General features: G+C 44.0%; 1 protein-coding gene across 1 annotated transcript in view; it reads left to right on the forward strand.

The window, feature by feature from the left end:
• Window positions 1-18,802, forward strand: part of ccdc170 (coiled-coil domain containing 170) — a 65,275-nt gene extending 46,473 nt beyond the window's left edge. Inside the window, exons 9-13 of the mRNA XM_052012280.1 lie at window positions 4,237-4,437; window positions 5,988-6,161; window positions 8,984-9,226; window positions 10,282-10,518; window positions 15,412-18,802. Of these exons, the coding sequence (XP_051868240.1) occupies window positions 4,237-4,437; window positions 5,988-6,161; window positions 8,984-9,226; window positions 10,282-10,518; window positions 15,412-15,693 (1,137 nt within the window). The 3' untranslated portion in view covers window positions 15,694-18,802. The remainder of the gene's footprint in view (window positions 1-4,236; window positions 4,438-5,987; window positions 6,162-8,983; window positions 9,227-10,281; window positions 10,519-15,411) is intronic.
• The last annotated feature ends 3,556 nt before the right edge of the window (window positions 18,803-22,358 follow it).

A 22,358-nucleotide genomic window follows, 5' to 3' on the forward strand; every position in this document is an offset into this window, starting at 1 on the left:
GCGAGTCTGCTCAGCGCTCTTGGCTTGGCTATACGCAGCCCCTGATTGTTGTGGCTCAGGGGAGTGTGGTGGGGAGAGAAGGCACGTGGAAAGTACCCATTCCCACCCGACAGAAGATGCCTGCAGTCCCGCAGCAGCCAGTAAATCCATCCCCATCCATTCCACTGCGCTCCCAAATGCTCATTCGTATGTGTGGGGTGTCCACAAGTTGGGGTTGTGTAACCTGGGGAGGGCTTGTACATTACATTCCCAATGCTGGGGGTTTGGCCCGGGAGAACACACTGACATCAGTTCACTTGTCCTACAGGTGGATTTGGAAAATTTCGTGGAGACACCATTGGTGGTACCTCTCCAGTGGTTTTAATGACTATCTGTAGGTAGTTCATGTCTCAGAAGGACACAAGAGGGCAGGGATCACTGGTCCTAACAGACCATGAACTTTCTGCTGAGTTTGAGGTCTTGATCTTCTAACACTGTACTCACCACATGGCCAAAAGCTGTGCTGGGGCACTGGAAGTGATGGTGAATTTCATCACTGATGTCTGCCACTATACCTATTAACACATTGTCAACTGTCATGTACATTACAGTGAGACAACCATTTGAATTCAAAAAACAAACTGCTGGAGGAACTCAGCAGGTCAAGCAGCATCTGTGGGACTTTCCAAGGGATTTTCAAAAGACCCTTTACTTCCACAGATGCTTTTGGGAACCTGCATCAATCTTTTGAATTCATACCATATCACAATCAGCCACAAACTTAAGCTGCAACTTACCATCAAAACTGGTGCTGCACTGAAGCCATAAAGGGCAATTACTCAAATAGCCAAAGCCAGGTCCACTTGCTAACCCATTCTGTTCATTGCCTTGTTTTGCCCATCACTTCACAGATGACTTGGAAAGGCACCATAATATTTGAAGAGTATTTATTGATTTTGAATAGATTTATGACTGTCTATGTGGCCACACCTTAAGTGACTATATCCCTTTTGCTGTAAACTACGTAGACTCTTCTAATTTCCTACATACTCACCCTCCCCCGCCATAAAATTCCTTTAGGTCGAGAACAGATACAAATGAAGCTGGGAGCTTGTAAATGGATTGATCTCCTCAAATTGCCCAAGAATCTACAATCTGATATCAGCCCCTGATAAACACCAGCATGTTTTATTATGTCTGGGGTAGGTGTTGCATGGCTAATGTCTGGCGCCAATCTTTGGAGGGATGTCATTACAGTTTGCTTCATATGACACTGTGCATTAACAGTGCACAGTGGGAGTCAGGCGTTCAATCAGCCTTTGAAGGGACCCGATGAAGGGTCTTTGATGTTAACTCAGTTTCTATTTCCACGGATGCTGCCTGACCTGCTGAATGTTTGCAGCATTTTGTGTTTTATATTTCACCCAAGACTAGCAGTTCCACTTGTGAGTCACCCTGTGGGTTCTTTCTTCCCACAGATACAGTGAATCCATGAAGCCGTTCCCCCTGAGATTAGATAGTGGATATCCTGATACATGCTCCCGTGGCTCCAGCCATTAAACCTTTCCACAGTTGGGCTCATACAACATCAATCCAGGAGCACCGGCTACCACAAAAATGACCAAACAAATGAGCTAGTGAAAGCTGCTGTATCTCCTGCTGTCTCAGCTTGTGCTGGAGGTTATTTTTCAGATTATCATCTGAAAAATCTTTACTGCTTGCCTGGCATCAGAAGCCTTGAGGGTGGTTCACTAAAAGGAAAACAAATTCCACATTATTTTGTGACAATGATGTAATGTTTGGAGAGGGCTGAAATTGTTTATTCAGTACTTTGCAAGTAGGAGTGTCCCAGATGTGGATTGTTATCTGCTCAGGTCAGCACTTTAGCCAGTCTGTGCATAAGTTAAGTGCTCATAAAAACCATTAAAACATTCCACAGCAAAGTTTATAAATAAAGGAAAAACTGCAATTTTGCAACCCCTAAACCAAAGCAGTAACGTTGAAAATAACAACACATTCATAAGTGAAGCGGGGAAGCTAATTTTGTGGATGTGTACCATTCCTCAGAACTGCAGGCTGAAAGTTGCTGGAGAAGTGGAGACAACACATTGCAAGGCCAGGAGGGAATCCACAGATACACCAAGCAGAGGGAGTTAGTGTATTAAGTGTTTTCAATTTTGTTCTTTATTTCTAAAATATCAGTTCATCCAGCAGCCTTCAGTCTCATGGTGAGCACACATCTGAAACATTAACCTGGCTTTTCTTTTTACCGATGTGCTCTGTGACTCCAGCATTTGACAACTGCAGTATTCAGTTCACCCTGAGCAGCTCAGGAAGGATGTACTGGCCGTAGTGGGATGCAATACAGCTTCATGCCAATAATGCTGGGCTTAGAGTTAAATTAGGAGAAATTGTGTAAATTTGCTTGTATTTCTGTTTCTTTCAAACCCATTTTGTTATTCTTTCTTTATCTTATTCAATTTATTTTGGTCTTTTATCCCAAGCCCCCTTTTATGTGTTTTTGATTCCAAATTAACTTTAGCAAAATCAGCAGAGAAAAGCAAAAGGTAAAATGTTGTCCTCTGTGTCCACAATGCAGTCCTGCTGTGTCCATTGTTTGCCGAAGGCTTAAACATAACATCCAGGGGCACTCAGGCACAAATATAAGCTTGCGAGAGGGGCAGGTAGTTGGGACAGACAGACCCTTGATGGACCATTGCTTGGACCTGTGAATGGCCACCTTGGCCAGGCCCAGGAAGAGAACATCCCACAATTGGCTCACCTGTCTCCACAGCAGGTTCTCAAAGATCAGACGAGTGAGCTAAAGTGCAGCCAAAGCTTGAGCATCAGCCCCTTCAAGTACTTAAAGAGGGGCTGCAATCTTCTACAAACCATTTATACACGGGACACTGACTTGACCAGACCACCAGGGAATATGGAAGAAAAATCAGGAAATACTTTCTCACACAAAAGCATCGTGGTAACTGAAGCCGTCCTTTACCCTCAATGTTACTCCCTCACCACCACAATCACAAAATTGCTGTGGATGCTGGGATTTGATTGAAATGTTCAATTCTGAGACTGATAGATTTTTACTAGTTAAGGGCATTAAGAAAAGTGGGGAGGTAAATCAGGGAGTGGAGGAAGTTGTTCCACATTGTACTACTTTTTGCATTAGGATGGCGTGCTTGGGTTTTGCTGTGTATCATTGCACTGAAACTGACCTTGTTGGTTACAGCCCACCATTCCCTGTTGATGTGTTGCAAGTTCTCATTGTTCTCAGCATGTGGCCCAGCAGCTGCAATCTCTGTAGTCAGCTCTTAAGGGATCAAACCACAAACCGCACTCTTCCAGCTACTGGGAAGTGTTGCAAATGACAGAATGGATACTGCATTGGTGGGTGTGGCAGTGGAATGTGAGATAGTATTGCCAGGAGTTGAAAGGAACCTGGTCTGGCTGGTGAAGAACAGTGCCTGCAAGAGACATGTTCTTTGTGCACAGGATCCACCAAGATACCCCAGCATTAGAGCCAGGTGCTCCTGGGAGTACATTGCCAAGGAGGTCTCCATAAGGACTTTAGTGGAGTCTATGATTGCCTGCATGTTGGGAGATGTAGGTAGATGCCTATGCTCGGTTTCCTAGCTTCCGTGGGCTGAAGGAAAAGCAGATGATGTCTCCTCTCCTTAAATATGGCATCTGGGTGACTTTTATAATCTAGCTATGAGCTGCAATCTATGAGATGTGGCAGAGATCAGCAGCAGCAGCCTGGGATGATCTTCAGTTTATATAAAGTTGCACTGAAAGGCCTGTGGTTACAAAAGTGATTTTTTGATATTTCAAGAGTAATCGTGATCTTGATCTCCAAAGCAGTTAAGGCACTTGTGTAAAAGTGATATTTGAGATCATAGGAGGACAGAAATTCCAGTGAGATCAAAGAATGTAGTTTGAGTGTTAGACCTTTAAGTAGCATAATGAAACCCAGTAGTATTGTGAGTAAATAAAACTGTTGAATTTTTGAGCAAGAAGATTGAAACTGTAGATGAATTTTGCACTGTCACCATCATTTGGGGGAATTCAATGCTGAATAAAAGTGAAGGGGAACAACAAGCTCACTGAGCACTAAGAAATGCATATAAAATTGCTCTAATATAAAGGTTGATTGCGTTGTTCTATTGGTTACCTCACTTGCCACGTGAAGCCTCATAAGTATAGAAGAGCGACGGTGGGCTTTAATTGTGCTTTTATTGTCTTTGTCAGGCTGCATCACAGCTGGAAGAGAATGCCCGCAAGCTAACGGAGCAGCTGGAGAAGCAAGTGGACCTACACCAAGCTGCGGTGCAGCGCTCCACCAGGGCAGAGCAAAGGCTCTCGGAGCTCCAGGAACAAGTTCGGTACCTGGAGGGGTGCCTGCTGGATAGGGACGTGCTTCGTGATGCTCTGAGCCAGGACAAGCAGAAAGTACGAGGCACGATTATTTACTGCATTGGTTCAGCACCCAAACTGATTTTATAACGTGAAATGATAAGTTTTAGGTCTTGTCCTGTCTGAAGTGAACAAACAGGTGGAGCTATTTTGTTTCTTAAAAGTTTTTCCTGCAACCTGGTTCCACATTTCCTATGACAGGGAAGGAGACCATTTGGCTCTTCAAGTCAGTGCCAGTTCAGTAGAGCAATCCCATTTCCCCACTTATTTTCCCTGTGAGCTATTCTCCCTCCATTCTCATCCACTCCCTCCAGATTCTACCACTCACCCCTACACACTGGGGGCAGTTTACCATGGCCAAGTAAGCTACCAACCTGCACATCTTTGGAATTGGTGGCACAGCAGCATAGCTGGTAGAGTCACTGACTCACAGCACCAGAGATCTGGGTTCAATCCGGTTTCATTGGGTCACTAGTGGCAATTTACAGTGGCCAATTAACCTGCCTACCCGAACATCTGTGGGATGCGGAAGGAAACTGGAACACCCGGGAGAAACCCACACAATTCAGGGGGGAATGGGAAAACTCCACACAGGCAGCGCAAGATGTCATGACTGAACACAGTTCACTGGAGCTGTGAGGCAGCAGCTCTATCAGCTGTGCCACTGTGACACCCTTCATCTTTTGTGTTATTACATCTCCTGTTCCACTGTGGTGGGAGGCATTCATTGTAAGTTGGAGAAATTTATATAGTGCTCCACAGCAGCTTGATATCGAATAGATCCAGTCCACTGATTACTGCAAAACAGTTTGTGCAATGCTTCACCTAAGGCCTCCTGCAGTATTTGCCCAAATACTCCACCATTGTTCAACAGCTCTGGTGCTGTCAATGGCAACAGCTCTCATGAGCTAATTATGTCATGAATTCAGAAACTCCATGGCCACGGGCTGAATTATTCTCAAGTACATTTGGATTGCTGGGCAAAGGAAGAACTGGATGGCTTTCCACAAAGAAGCGTGCTATGCTCACTGGGCTGCCAGGGCTTGGAAATAAGGCGGCACGGTAGTGTAGCGGTTAGTGCGACGCTATTACAGCACCAGTGATCGGGGTTCGATTCCTGTCGCTGTCTGTAAGGAGTTTGTACGTTCTCCCGTGTCTGCGTGGGTTTCCTCCGGGTGCTCCGGTTTCCTCCCACATTCCAAAGATGTACGGGTAGGTTAATTTGGGTTTAAAATGGGTGGCGTGGACTCGTTGGGCCGGAAGGGCCTGTTACCATGCTGTAAATAAAATTTAAAAATTAAAAAAAAACAAGCCCTGTTCTCATGTAGGCTTCATTGCTATGAACTCATTGAAGTGACAAAGATTCTGGATCAGAGGCTGTGTTGTGGATAAATCAGGATTTAACATTTGGATGGTAAAGATGGTTCTGATGCCAACTGGGTGTCCTTGTTTTACTCATGTACCATGAATTAATTCAGAGACAGCTTAACGTATTTTATCTTAACGTATTAGGAAGTTAAATTGGTTTGCAAGAACATTATAATGTATGCAAATAATATTTGTTTAAACATTCATTTTCTCTCAAGTATCTGAAATTTTTGGAGCAAATAGCAGAGAAAATGAAGCTGGATCAGATGACATCAGAGGTTGGCTTCGATATGCAGCTAGATGCAATTCTTGCCCGAGCTGATCAGCTGGTTAAAATGGAGAGTGAGGCCATTGTTGAAAACAAGACTCTGACATACAGCCTGCGAAGAAAGGTAAATTAATCTGAGAGATTCAATTCTTGGCTCTGTCAAATTAATCTTATTTGGCTTCTCCGTATATTGGTGAAGTCAGAGGAATGGTGTGTTCGATATATCAAGATCAGGCTAATCATCGCAACAGTCATGATCCTTCCCAAACCAAGCTCTCTCGTGGAATCTATTCCCCAATCACTTTCCTTCACAGAGCTTCGGGTAGAGCCCGGAATCCATGTTTTCCCATGCACAAGTGGTGAGCAACTCCACATTTGTGGAGCCAGGCATGAAGCAGTCTGATGACAGTATTCAGTATTTAGAGCAGCTCGCAGGGTGGCTCAGCAGTTCAGCAATCTGTGCTCCACCAGATTCCAAAGATTGCAGAGGGACCACGCTGTGGGGACTGACAGTATCTCCATGGAGGCACAGACTAGCTCTCCCACCCCAGGGTTGCAGCAGTTGTGGTCTAACCACTGCATCTCTTGGTGTGCTGTGCTGTAGCCTGTCAGGCTATAGGTGCTGATGTCGAGATGGCATAGTCCTAGGCCAGACCTTCTGCAAGGTCATCTGCAAGTCTGCTCTGCCTAAAATTTCTGCCTTCCACCTCTAAGGGAGCACCTGGACAGGCACAGGGACATGAAAGGCAGGGACCAAGGAAATGCACACAAGGTGATAACTTGACATGTCATCCTTTGGTGTATAAAGTTACTTTAGGATGGGATGTTATTTTGTGGTTGCTTTTGTTTTTTGCATTTGTGACACCATGATGATCAACAGTATAGGAAAGGTAACATGAGGTTGCTGGGTTAAAGCAGAATTGGAGCAAAAATAAACTGCTGAAAGAACTCAGTGGGTCAAGCAGCATCTGTGAAAGCAAAAAGAATGTGTTGATGTTTCAGGACTCGTGCAGGGTCTCGACCCGAAATAGCAACACATCGCTTTTGCCTCCACAGATGCTGCTTGATCCGCTGAGTTCTTCCAGTAGTTTTTTTTATCTTCTGCTCTAGATTCTGCAGTCCCATGTTTCCACACTACTTCTCCACTGTGAATTTTCTTCAAGGCCTGCTCACTTTGAAGCTGTTCCTCTCTGATGGGACTTCTGTGAGTCCCTCTCTGACTGTTCTCCCTTTGTTGTTTCTACTGCTCTTCAATAACATTCTTACCAAGACTCATGACCACAGCGATGTGTCCATCCTCGGCACATGTGCTGCTGCCATCTTCTCCCATGTGGTTTCCAGCTCCCATTTCAGGCCTTCCACTTTGGACCCAGCCTGGATTCCAATGTGTACAATCCATTCATGGTTTCTCCCTACGGCTGGCCCTCTGTACCCTATGTTCTACCCTCTCCCTTTCTCTCTCTGTCTCTTCCCTCTGTCTCTTCTCTCTCTCTCTCCCCCCACCTCTTTCCCTCCCTCTCTTTCTTGCTCCCTCCTCCCCCTCCCCCACGCTTTTTCAAATGCACTGCGATCTGCAATTCTTCCTCATCCTCCAAGTATCCACTCTTTTAACCAGTCTTGATGCAGGGTCTCGACCCAAAATCATCCCTTTTGCCTCCACAGATGATGCTTCACCTGCTAAGTTCTTAAAGCAGTTCACTTTTTTCTTCGGTTTCCAGCATCTCCAGTCTCTTGTTTCTCTAAAGCAGAATTAGGTCTTATTAATTTATGCCATAATCAGATTAATTGGTCATTGACAGACCAATCAGCAAGGAACTTACAATGTATCCTCCTCTCTTTCTCCTCCTCTCACTCTTTCTCTTTCTCTTCCTCCACCTCCACAGTTGCTTGCCACATCATTGGTTGGACTCTGCAATATTCAGTAGACATTACCAATTTTCAGCTCCCACTGATGAACACTAAAGAGGGGCGCAGGCAGTGGAATACTTGTTGGAGCATGTCAGTGGTACTACTCAGTCACATTCAGTGTGGCAGCATGGCTTTCACTGCCAGCATGCTGCCAACAAATTCATAGGTTGTAGTCAGGTGTCATGTGCTCAAGGGATAGCTTTTGTCAGTCTAAATAATCATCATGGAGACCACAGCATGGTTGGCACAACAGACTGCTGCAAAGTGAATGTATAATAACTGCTGCCATTAACCAGTAAGATGTACTGTGTATTGAACATTTCAAATGACCAGAATCCCTTGTGATTGCTGACTAAATCACCCAGGTCAAGGCACAGCTAGTTATTGCAAAAGCCTTGGTCTACACAAGCTCCTCGAGTCCCTGGCATACCATTCTCTGTGCACTTGACAACCTCTACAGTCTAAAGAAGTCTTGAGCTACTTGAGAATAAATTACTGAAAAATACCTCGGTAGAAATTAATTAGCAAATAGTTGATGATGCTTTTGGGTGGCAGGGTGTATGGTCCTTCCCTGATACTAAATGCCTGATTCTCTGTGCCAGGTGGTGTTAGCTGCATCATTGATTTGGCAGAGCTGGCACCAACTTAGTCTTGTCCTTGATTGACCTCCTGACCTGCCTGCCCTGCACACTTCTGGCAAGCAAGGTCTTCTCCAATATGTTGTCTGGTGTGACTTGTGTGGCAAATGTACATGTGTGCAACGCAATCCAATTTTTACACAACCCCATTGAGCCCAAATGTAGGTGCTGTGCAGCCAGATTTTGCAGTCTCTGTGGCCTCTTACGAAAGACACCCCTCAATAGTGCACTGAAAGTCTCGGTCTAGATTAAGTGCTTCAGTCTTCTGCAGTGGGACTTGAACCCGCAACCACCTGACTGTGGCAAGAATGGTACCATTGAGCCACTGACACCTGAAGACTAAGTGTTTTCAGTCTAAGAACATGAGAAGTGAAGGGACTCATTCTTTTCACTCTTCCAGCTTAAGGCACAGAAAGAGAAGTTAGAGAGCAAAGACCTGCACATGGATCTGCTGAGGAGAAAAATTACCCAGATGGATGCAGAGAAACAGACCCAAACTGCACTGGCAGTGGAAAGGGATGAAGCCAACCTTACTGTGCGAAAACTGCAGAAAAAGGTGGAACGCCTTGAGAAGGAGCTGCATTCAGCACACTCCTACTGCATGGATCTGAAAGCAAAGCTGTCTGACACTCATGAGCTCAAGGTAATTCCAAAAATGCTAACCCTGCTACTGTCGACACATGTGCCAATATCTGGTTCTGGGGTTACTCTCTCACAGCCTTTAATGTTGAATGTTACTGGAGTGGGACAGGGTGTGGGAAGTAGGGCCCAGCAATTCAACAATGCGAATAGGACTGTCTGCATTTAAAGTAAGTAGGAGGATGGGATTGTTGTAACAGCCAGCATTGATTTGATGGGTGAAATGGCCTCCAATATCATAAGAAAATGTGAACAAGAGTGGCCCTTTACTCTGATGCTTCCAATTCTATACTAATCAGCGCTCCTCTTCACATTGAATAGCCAGCCAGGTAATGTTATGAATTCCACTCGGGTTGAAAACTTCACTGCTTTGTCTTTCCAGCCAAAGTATGGATTGAAGAATCATTGCTGCACTCTATACATCCTGTGGTGTCTTTAAATGCAGCTCCACATTGGCCTAGCCCTTTGGTTGGTCAATGTTGTTTAAATCAAGCGGGCATGCAGGATGAGAAACTCAACATTATTCCTGAATCTGGGGTTTCTTTTACATGCTTCAGAACTGTGGCACCTAACCAATATTTCACAAAGCTGTAACATGACACCTCTGTTCTTCTGTTGTATACCACAACCGAAGGCAAGCATCCCATATGCCTCCTTCACCACCCTATCCACCTGTACTGACACTTTCAAGGATCTACGGACTTGCACCCCAAGGTCTCTCTGTTCATTAACACTCCCTCGAATTCTACCATTTACTGTGCATATCGTACCCTTACTTGACCTTCCAAAATACATCACTTTACATTTGTTGGGATTAAATTCCATCTGCCATTGCTCTGCTCAACTTTCCAATTGATCAATATCATGCTGTAGTTTAAGACAATCCTCCTCACTATCTACAACACCACAAATTTTCATGCCATCTGCAAACTTACTAATCAAACTTAATAATCCCATCTCCTATGAATGCAGTGGAAATCCTTACTGGTGGTTAACTCTCTGTAAAGTGTGGTCTTTTTCAATCAGCAATAACTGTCTTCCCCTCCAATGTGCTTGCAGATTAAAACGCTGGAGCAAAACAAAACAATAGAGGAGCTGAATAAATCTGTGAAGAAGCTGGAAAAATTAAAGCAGGAGGCCACAGCAAAGCTAAACAGCACGAAGTCAGAGCTGGATTTCACTGAGTTTGAGGCAAAGGAGGAGAAAGATCGAGCCCGGAACATATTGGAGGCTGTTAGCAGTGAGCTTAAGACTCTAAAACAAACCCTGGAAGAAGTGGCCAAAAGAGAGAGACAGGTAAGAATATCCATCTTTGTCCTAGTCACGGTGAAGAGTGATGAGATCAGAGGGTGAAATGTTTTCCACCTCTGGCTGTACTGAGTCAACTTGTACACCTCAGCAGATAGTTAAGGATAAGATTGGTCCATGGGTGAAATTGCCAAATTGGGGAAGACTAATTACAACAGTATTAAGCAGGAACTGGGGAAAGTAGATTGGGAAGGTAAATCCACATCCAATATGTGGGAGTTTTTTAAAGGCTAATTGATTAGGGTTCAAGACCAGCATGTTCCTGTGAGGATGAAAGATAAGGATAGCAAAGTTTGGGAGCCTTGGATGACAAGAGATATTGTAGGTTTCGTCAAAAAGGAAAAGGAAGTATATTTAAAGTTTAGGAAGTTGAAATTATAGAATGAATATAAAGGAAGCAGGAAAGAACTTGAACAAGAAGTTAGGAGGGTTAAAAAGGACCATATAATGACCTTGGCAAGTAGGATTAAGGAGATTCTCAAGGCATTTTATACATATATTAGAAGCAAGAGGGTAGCTAGGGAAAGGGCAGGTCCACATAAAGACAAAAGAGGGGATTTATGCATAGAGCCAGACGAAGTGGGCAAGGTTCCTAAAGAGTACTTTGATATTCACCAAGCAGAAGGACATGGATAATGGTGAGATTAAGGAGAGATATGTTGATATTCTAGGGCATGTCAATATTAAGAAGGAGGAGGTGTTGGGTGTTAAGAAAAAAATTAAGGTGGATCAGTTTGTATGCCCTGATGGGATCCTAGGATACTGAGAGTAGCAAGGGAGGAGGTTGCTGGGGCCTTGACAGAGATCTTTGTATCCTATTTAGCCATGGACAAAGTGCCAGAAGACTGGAGAATAACTAGTGTTATTCGTTTGTTTAAGAGGGGCAAGATGGACAAACCAGGATATTATAGGCTGGTGAACCTTATATCATTGGTAGGAAAATTATAAAGAAGGTTCTTAGGGACAGGATTTACTCACACTTGGAAAAGCAAGGACTTAGTAGGAATAATCAGCATTGCTTTGTGCAGGGGAGGTTTTGTCTCACAAATTTTATTGTTTTCCAAGGAAGTGATGAAAATAATTGATGAGGTTAGAGCAGTGGATGTTGTCTACATGGACTTTAGTAAAGCATTTATCCCTCATGGTACACTAGTCTTGAAGATTAAGTCATACGTAATCCACAGTGAGTTGGTAAACTGGATCCAAAATTGGCTTGGTCATAGAAGGCAGAGGATAGGGGTAGAGGGTGCTTTTCTGACTGGAGGTCTGTGACCATTGGTGTTCTATAAGGATTGGTGCTGAGACCTCTGTTGATTGTGATATATATTAATGATATGGATGGAAATGTGTAGGTGGTCTGATTAGTAAGTTTGCAGATGACACAAAAATTAGGGGAGTTGTGGATAGTGAGGAAGGCTGTCAGGGGATACAGCAGAATATATATCAGTTGGAAATTTGGGCAGAGAATTGGCAGATGGCAGTTAATCCAAACAAGTGCGAGGTATTCTGTTTTGGGAGGGAGAGGAAAGTACACAGTAAACGGCAGGACCTTTAGGAGCCTAGATGTACAAAGAGATCTTGGGGTACTAGTCCAGAGCTCCCTGAAAGTAGCAACACGTGGATGGGGTGGTAAAGAAGGCATGCGACATGCTCACCTTCATCAATCAGGACATTGAGTTTTAAAGTTGGGAAGTCATGTTGCAGCTGTATAAACCTTTGGTTAAACCACATTAGGGGTATTATGTGCAGTTCTGGTCGCCACAATATAGGAAGAATGTGGAGGCTTTGGAGAGGGTGCAGAAGAGGTTCACCAGGATGTTGCCTGGATTGGTGTGAATGAGCCATAAGGAGAGGTTGGACAAACTTGGGTTGTTCGTCCCTTCGACAGCCCAACGATAACAGCAGAAGCACATGCTTCCTTACCTCTATACTAGCCAGCAACCACCCTGCCAAGCAACTCTTGCCTCATCTGTGGCAGTGCCTGCCAGTTCTACAGTGGCCACACCAGCCAACTCAGAACCCACATTGAAGTGGAAGTAAGTCAACCTTGATCCCAATGGACTGCCTAAGAAGAAGACAAGATACAAGAAGTACAAGTAAATCATCATTGCACCTGGGAAAAGTGTCTGGGGCCCTGGATAGTGGGAAGGGAGGTAGCTAAAGGGCAGGTGTTACATCTTTGGGAGAAGGTGTGAGTGTTGGGGAGAGATTGAAGGGTATAGTCCATTTGGATTGCTGAAAGGGAAGGGAAAGATGCTTTTGGTGGATCATTCTGGAGGTGGTAGACATGGTGGCATTGAATGGGGATTGGGTGGAATAGGTAAGGGTTAAAGTTCAGGAAATCAGGGTGATGCACGGTTAGTGTCACGCATAATGGAGGCGCATCGGTGGAGGAAAGAGGAAGATACATTGGGAGCACTGATGCTGAAGGTGACATGGTCAGGATAGACACAACAGGAAGACTGGGAGAATGGATTTCAGCCCTTGCAAATGTGACATGAGAGGAAGGATTGTCAAGTTATCTGAAAGGGTCAATGGGCTTACAGTGGATATTGGTCATGAGTCCATCCCCAGAGATGGAGATACAGAGATTGATGATGGGAAGAATTGGAGACCATGTAAAATTACTGGAAGAATGCAAACTAAAAAAGTTGCAGAAGCTTTCTTGTTTGGAGCCAGTAGTAGATTTCCTGTCTCACTTGCCCAGAAGAGGGAGTGTTTTACTGCAAGATGTTTGGCCTTTGTTCCTGTGAAGCTGGCTACCTTACAGGTGTGCTTTATTCAAATTCATCTGCACCTTATAAAAGAGATCAGCAGTTTAAGATAATCTCATAGAAGCAGTGGGAATTGTGAGAGATTTTTCTGAGCCTTGGCAGAAATTGGGAGACCTATGGCACAGACACTGGAAGGAGTGTCAGGGATGGGGGTCAGCAAGTAATAGGTAGTCAGGATATAGGGACCATCAGGTAATAGGTGGGAGTGGGTTGAATGAGGGCAATTAGCATGACACTGCATCAGGACAAACTGGCTTTTGGTTCAGCATATTCCTAGGGCCTACATTAGGAGGTGTCATAGATCATTGATCAACGAAATGGACGTTGACAACTCAGCACTTAAACATGTAGCTCTGAGTAAAGATGCCATTTTTTGTTTTTGTACTCATAACTTGAGGCTGTGTATAGAATTGCAAACCCCCCCCCCCACCCACCCCCCATTATCGTTGTGGGCCACTAAGGACACCTCCGACATGTTTGAACTGAACTGACAACCGACTTCTAGTTATGGGAGGTTGTCCATCAGATTTGGACTTTGGGAACCTGCGAAATGAGTGCAATAAGGTTCAATCTCACCCAAGCACTTAAACTATCACTGATGAAATAATCAGCTTCATTGCAAGTTATTTGCGCCACTTTCGAATGCCTGTCCTGAAAATCACTTCAGACACCATTCACTGCAATTTACAATTGTGTGTTAATGACCATATGGGGCAGGGTGACCAGGAAAAAGCCTCATCCGTTGAGAATGTCTACTGGGATCATCTGCTGGAATTCCTGAATTGTAATCCCTGAGCACAAAGCTCCACTTTAGACCTGCAATTTTATAAAATAATCTTTATTCTATAACAAATTCTGAATCCCTTAATCAAGTATGATGTTTATTAGTTATGGGTTTTTCTCTGTATTGGTCCTGTATAATTAAGTATGTGTGGCTAAGCCATTTTGTGTCAGGTTGTGCATGTATGCCTGTGTGTCTGTGAGTGTGTGCATGCAGGCGTGTACACCTGATGTGTGTCTTGAGCAGGGGTTTAGCTCTCCTGAAGATCATTCAGTCAGAGGCACGACCTATTCTGAATGTATTATTCTTTTCCATATATCTAAGAAAACTCAAGTGCATATGTGAAGAACTCAACCATAAGTAAAAGATGCAAGATGCATCGAAAGCGAAAGCTTGAAGTATATCAAGTGTTACCTCAGGTCTCTTTGTTTTTCAGTCACCATCAGTTCTCAAAACTGCGACAAGATGATAAATTGATCACGTTCATTAATTAGGAAATACATTGCGACCTTCACACCCCTCTTTGACACTGCTTTCACACTCTGACTCCTGCTGCAGCCAATTAGGTGGCATTAGAGAGAGAGAGAGAGAGAGAGAGAGGGAGGGAGGGAACTATCTTGAAATGAGTCTGGTCAGCACTTTTTGTGCCAAAGTTTGTCTTCTCTGCTCTATATAAGAAATAGCTGCTTGTTACTCTCGTCCACAAGCCCCACTGCCCCAGCCTTTCTAAATCTCAAAAAGCTATGAAATCTAGGCTGACGTACAAACTGCACTACTGAGGAGGTGCTGCTTACTTTCAGATGAGATGTTAAACCCTTGCTCTCTCATCAAGTTATAAAAGATCCAATGTTGCTATTCAGAGTAGGTGAGTTCTTCCCTATGTCCTGGTTATTATTTATCCCTCAATCAACATCACTTAAATAAACTATCTGCTTCTTGTCTCATCGCCATTTTTGGGGCCTTGCTTTGTGCAAGTTGGCTGCTGCATTTCATACATTGCCATAATGATCACACATCTAAAGTACTTCAATGACTGTGAGGTGCTTTGGACTGTCCAGAAGCAATGAAAAATTCTACACTATATAATTCTTCCTCTGGAGTTGAGGCTCTGTATGCTTTGAGACATTCCATTCTCATCCTTTTTTTAATCTGTTGATTCCAATAGAAACTGATTCTACTTTTAATGGGCTGTAAAAGGGAGCTATTAGTGAGACACATTTTCACTGGGCCCTAATTAATTTGATGCTCCTTTGTCTGCAGTTAAACCTTCAGGTACACGTGTGTTAACCAGATGATCAACATAACATTGCACACTTGTTGTTTCAGCTGGTGAATTTCAGAGATGTTGTCTCACGGATACTGGGCCTGAATGTTAAAGCTCTTGCACTTCCTGACTATGAAATAATAAAAAGGCTTGAGAGGCTGGCCCAAGCTCACCATTCTTCAGCCATGACTGCACTGTGCCTTGAGAATTCGATGGATAAGCTAAATCAGGGCTACGTAGCAGGATGTGAGGCGAGGCAAAGATTGGCCGCCAGTCTGAATCATCCAGGCCCCAAGGCAGTGACAGCATTGCCATCAAGAAGACTGAAGAGTGCCTCATCGTGAGAAGTTTTCTGGACCTGAGTTATTATCAGCAATGCAATGATAGTGTGCAGCGTCTGAATCACATCCATGGTGACTACTTCAAAATATTGCCACCTTTCTGGATCACTCTGTTTTTGTGATGACCTTCCAATCAGAAACTAACTGAGGTACTGCTGTTGGTGGTATTCGGAAGGTTGTGGGTTCAAGCCTCACTCCAGAGACTTGAGCACATCATCTAGTGATGCTCCCAGTGTGAAGTGTTGGAGTTTCCTTCTGTCTAATGAGATGTTAAATTATTGAACTGTTTGCTCTCCACACACGACAAGGTTGTTCACTATTACTCTGAAGAAGGGTGGGTTTGTTTTCCTGACCAATATCTATCCCTCAACTAGATCACTCAAACTGTTTTACCTCTTTTTGTTTGGAAACTTTGTTCTGTGAAAATTTGCTGTCAGTAGTCAGTGAGTGCCTTTCAAAAGATTTCCTTTGAAGCATGAGGTTCTGAAAGGGGGCATTTAAATTCAGTTTCATCCTTGTCTTTCTGCGGGTTGTGTCCTTCTGCTCAGCCTTGTAGAGGCTGAGCAGAAATGAGAACGAGGAAGGTGGGAGGCAGGTGTGGAAGGAAACAGTTCTCTAGGCAGAGAGGCAGCTGGGTGAGAAGAATCCAAGGATTTCTGAAGATCCACACCATTATAGCTGAGGGAGCAGCCATTTCATTGTTACAAAGGTAAACATATCCTGGAGAACCTTCTTGGTCATTAGTCAGTGTGATTCCAGCCTAGTGGGGAAGGAGGCATTTCTGGGCGTGTTCCTGAGGAAGGAGGCAGGCCAAGCAGAGCAGGTATCAGTGGGGGAAACATCACAGAACATTTAAGATATGCTCAGGAAACAGCAGTCGTACCATCATAAGGTTTAGAATGGCTATGGATCTCTCTAAGGTAAAAATTGCCAGTTGGAGAAGGACCAGTTTCAGTGGGATGAGAACAGATCTGGCCTGGGTAAACTGGATCATTCTTTGCCAGGCAAAACTGTAATTTAAAGCAGAGATGTTTCCACTGCAGTCTAGATACATTTCTGTGAAGTGGAAGGGCAGGGAAATGAAAGCCTGGATCACTAAAAAATATAGAGAGCTAAATAGAGCAATAAAAAGGGGGTATGACAAATGTTAGGTAAATAACACAGGTGAGAACCAGGCTGTTTGTAGGAAATTCAGAGGAAAAAATGGGGAAGAAAAGGAAGTGGGGAGGTTAAAGAGAGAACGTGAGGGAGAAAAGTGTGGTGAGAAGTATAAAAGGGGATCCGAAAATATTCGATAGGCATGTGAACAGTAAAAGCAAAGTAAGAAGAGAGGCTGAATAGAGCCCAATAGGAAATCTCCTCATGGGGGCAGAGGGAAGGGCAAAAGTATTAAATGAGTATTTTACATTGGTCTTCACCAAAAAAGATGCTGCTGGAGTCTCAGCAAAGGAAGGTGTAGTTGAGATTCTAGATGGGCTAAAATTGATGAAAAGTTACCAGAAAGGTTACCTGATCTTAAAGTGGATAAGTCACCCGGTCCAGATAGCTGAGGGAATTAAGGGAGAAAATTGCAGAGGCCCTGGCCATAATCATCCAAATATCTATAGTTACAGGGGAGATGCCCAAAAACTGGAAAATTGCAAATATTACACCCATGTTCAAAACAGGGTGTCAGGTTAAACCCAGCAACTGCAGTTTAACTTCAGTGACAGGGAAAGTTCTATAAACCATGGTCAGGGACAGAATTCTCCCCATGATCACGTGGGTTTCCTCCCACATCTCAAAGACATGCTGGTAGGTTAATTGGAGACTGTAAATTACTACTTAAAGTTAGGTCAGTGGTAAAAAGAAGCAAAGGGGCATTGATGGGCACCTGAGAGAGATTAAGTTGCAGGGCTACAGGGGAATAAGAAGAGGAGGAATGGTGAATTACAGGGAAGGTAATAAACTTCAAACAGATTGGGGCAGGTTGGTGGAATGGGCAGGTAGGTGGCAGGTGAAATTAAATGCAGAACAATTTGAAGTGTTACATTTTGGTTGGACAAACAAGGAAGGGAAATATATAGCAGAGAACACAATTTTAATATGGTTACAGGAATGCAGAGACTTGTGAATATATGTGTATAGATCATTGAAAGTGGCAGGGAAGGTCGAGAAAGTGAATTAAAATGTACACAAAATCCTGGGCTTTATAAATAAAGGGATAGATTGCATGGACCTTTATAAACACCTCAAATGGAATATTATTTCCCATTCTGGATGCCATACTTGGGAAAGATGTGAAGGACTTGGAGAGGATGCAGAAGAGATTTACTGGATTGATTCCCATCCCCTTTCCCTGATATTCCCTCCCTACACCTCTCCACCCTGGTCAGCGGGTTGGCTCTCTGCCCTCCTGGCTTCAGTGTCAACCCAGAGGATGACGTGGTCTTCATTGGGCTTTCCTTCTGGCTGTAGCTCTGCCCTCTGGCCTCACGTGCCATTTAACTGGCCATAGTGTGACCAGAACAAATGCTGGTGAGAAACTCATTGAAATAACAAGGGAAAAGAATGAAGAAGAGAAGCAGAGCCATATGTGTCTCAAGTGCCACTGAAAATTACCCATTGAACAATTAATCCAGACATTTAGACCTGCTTCACTATAATGTTTGCAGCAGGGAAACCCAACTTTTGTGCCTGCATGGATTCTTTGAAGGAAAATTATATCTACTAAGATTTTCGATGAATAACAGAAAATCATTGAGGGAAATGTATTGATGTGATGCATATGGACTTTGGAAAGGCATTTGATAAAGTGCTGCAAAAGAATTGGAATTGGTATATTATTGTCACGTGTACCGAGATACAGTGAAAAGCTTTTGTTTGCATGTCATCCAGGCAGATCATTCCATACATGAGTATATTGAGGTAGTACTGAATGAAAATGGAACGCAAAATTTAGTTTTATAGTTACAGAGAAAGTGCACTCCAGGTAGACAAATAAAGTGCAAGGGCGATAACGAGGTAGATTGGGAAATCAACAATTCATTTTTTATTGCATAAGAGGTCTGTTTAAGAGTCTGATAACAGCGGGATAGAATCTGTCCTGGAGTCTGGTGGTACGTGCTCTCAAGCTTTTGTATCTACTGCCCGATGGGAGGGGGGGAAAGAGAGAATGACTGTGGTGGGAGGAATCTCTGATTATGTTGGCTGCTTTCCCATGGATGCAGGAAATGTAGATGGAGTCAATGGAGGGGAGGCTGGTTTGCGTGATGGACTGGGCTGCATTCACAACTCTCTGCAATTTCTTGTGGTCTTGGGCAGAGCAGTCACCATACCAGATAGGATGCATCAGGATAGGATAATGTAATAAGCAGAAGGGGTGCATATAAGCAGGGCCAGTGTCAAGCCAGAGTAGACAATTTTGGGCCAAAATTGTCATCAGCACTCCTGTGAGTGAAGTGTGCCAGAGGCTGGAGTCACTGGGTGAGTGCAGCGATGTCAATGGGTGTACAAGGCTTGCCTCATGCCCCCTGCTCAGAGTTCTGCAGCGCAAACAAGGCCCATGGGAATGTCCAAAAAGGTCTCAGCCAGAGGTTCATCCTCCTTGAGCCACTGGCTGAGATTTTGACACATCCACCTTCCTTCAGGCAGGTACCTTCTTTAACGTCCCATCATTACCAATTGTCCCAGTGCTCCCCCTTCACTTCCCTGACCCAACACCCGCACCAACATCTGCTCAACACTCCCCCCATCATTGGTCTGATACCCCTTCCCTGCCCACCATTTATCTTCACAACCCACCTTCCAGCCATGAGCTCAGTCGACAGAGGTCTCTCGCATTGCCATGGCAACATCACCCTAACCTCCTTCATGCCATCGTCTCTCCAACGCCACTCCCTCTACTAATGAGGTAACCCCCACCACCCTCTGGTGATCCTCTCCCAGAAGATCCTCTCCCCAGTCTAACTCTCCTCTGGTGATTCCCCTCTCTGGCTCACCTCCTCCATGGCATTGATTGTGGAGGAGGTGTCTCATCCGACACATCAGTTACCTTGGGCATCATGCTCTGTAAAATATTATAGGCCCCTCAGCAATGGATCCAAGAGTTCCATGCTACATGGTGAGCCACAGTTTTGCCTTCCTCGGTTTACAGTAGGGGTGTGACAAAGTACTTACGAATTTTGCAAATGACCCCCTCTAAAGTCTGGTTGGATATAGCAGTGATATACATCACCAGTGACACTACAGCTTGCAGATTAGGACTTTGACTTGGGGAAGTGGTTGGACCAGTGTTGGTCTAGGGTGGAAGATGATGGTCTAGTTAGTGAAGTCTGTGTGGGAAAGGAAACTGAGCCCAGGAGTAAACCAGGGAGATTGATGATATTAGGGCCAGAGACATGGTTACACTGTTACCGACCAAAGAAGTGGTTTCACCCACTCCAACCTTAGCCCTTCTGAATGCTCTGCTCTCCACTCCTTCTGCACCAACCCTGACACTGTCACCCCTTCCTTGCTCCACAAGTGGTTTGATCACCAGTTTTAAATTTAAAAAAAATTTCTCCATGCATGTTAACATCTCCAGTAAAGCCAACACTTATTCTCTGGTTCCCTTAAGAAAGGGGCCCTGTAATCAATTTCATGAATTGTGCTATCAGCATGCTGAAAATCATTGTTTTTTGTAATTTTCCATGACGTAATACAGAAAAACACAGAGCCTTGTAACGGAATATTTATGCTGCAGCATCACAAATTAAGAATGACAAGTGATGGAGAGAAGTGGCAAAATGATGAGGTATTCCTAAATCTTGTGACGATTGGAGATCATCCCAAGAAAATGGTTGGAATTCTAACCCCGGGCTGTAGCTCATTGGACTCATTGCCTTGTAAAGTCATTGCAAGCTATTATTATAGGTCCCAGAAGTAAGTGATACTGGTAGTTAAATGTGGTTTGCCTGCAGGAGAATTTGTCATTTCAGTCATCCCATAAAGTTTTGATTTTTCTGTTTGATTGATTTTCATGCACTTGAATATTTAATTATGCATTTCTTCTTTATATATTCAGCCCATTCCTGAAATCTGGATGCAATTTGCTTGGACTACTTAAAATAGTAATTCTTTTTATTCACTCATTAAAAAGTGACAAGGGAAGGGGCCCCCATAACCCTGAAGGGTCAGGGACCACAGTCAGAGGAGATGTCAGAGATGGGGCAACATAACCCTGATCGTTCAGCTGAGACCCCATTACAGGAGGTACTTGACCCTGTAATTATCCCTCCACAAAATAGTCACTAGCTGATGTGCAGTAACTTTATATTCAGATAATTTTAGTCTTTTTTAATATCCTTGCAGAAGTGCCATTTACGTAGCTGTGTGAACAGGACAGTTGAATTGTGTCTTATGGTGAAATAAATTTGGTGACTAACCTTTTGATTTATTTTGTTGTTCATAATATTTTTGAACATAATGCACCACAGCTGGAAAGTGAACGTCATTAAATAAATCACATAAAGCAGATGTAATGTCATGGAACACAGAAACAGGCCCTTCAACTAACCATGTCCATCCCGACCACCACTAATCCCATTTACCATCACTTGGTCCGTAGCCCACTATGCCTTGACAATCCAAGTGTTCGTCCAGTTGTGAGAGTAACTGCTTCCACCACCCACTCAGGCACACACCCACTTCTGGCCTAAGATCTCCATTTGGAGTGTTTTACTCAGGCAAAGGGGCTGCATCAGTGAAATTTGTTGTTGTGATGGCACAAACTATTTCTCCACTCAGAATGAGGCAAGCAATTGCCTCAAAGTTATTTTTCCTTCTCCAGGGATTTACAGCTGTTGGGGGTGGCAGGGGAGGAGGAATTGGGGAGGAGGAATTAAGTGTAGATTGAGCCTAGTGTGATGTGAAAGTTGTGTGGGACAGGCTGAATGGCTCACTGGGGTCTTGGTGCCAGTCGCTGTTATTGGATGGAGTTCTCTGCCAACTCCCTGATGTTTAGGGACCTACCCCACTGGTTGTTAATTCTTTTGAACTGATTGTAAACTTCCCACTGGATATCTTGGCTACTCTTCATCATATGGCCTTGACACTCAAGTGTTACGAAGCAGAAGAAAGATTACAAATATCCAGAAGTAGAGTCATAGAATCATACAGCACAGAAACAAGCCCTTCGGCCCATCGTGTCCATTGCCAACTATCAAGTATCCATCTATCTGTATCTAATTAACCAGCACTTGGCTTGTAGCCTTCTATGCCTTGTACATTAGACCCATAAATTTCTTACAAAAGTTCCCAGTTCAGTATTTCTGGATGAAACAAGACAACAGCATGCACTTTCAATAGATGCACAGCAGCAATGTTATGGTAAGTGTAGATAAACCATTGTTTATCTCCTTTGAATCTACAAAGTAATCTTTTGAGGACTATTTCATTCTATGGGCACACTGTAGCCACATCAGTTCAAAATTTCAGAGCAGTCCCAACAATGTATGATAAGATATTTTTATTAGTCACATGTACATCGAAACACGCAATGAAATACATCTTTTGAGTAGTGTTCTGGGGCAGCCCGCAAGTGTCACCACGCTTCCGGCGCCAACATAGCACGCCCACAACTTCCTAACCCGTACGTGTTTGGAATGTGGGAGGAAACCGGAGCACCCGGAGGAAACCCACGCAGACAC

This window comes from Pristis pectinata, chromosome 3 (genome assembly GCF_009764475.1).
Source record: "Pristis pectinata isolate sPriPec2 chromosome 3, sPriPec2.1.pri, whole genome shotgun sequence".
NCBI classification, from domain to species: domain Eukaryota; kingdom Metazoa; phylum Chordata; class Chondrichthyes; order Rhinopristiformes; family Pristidae; genus Pristis; species Pristis pectinata.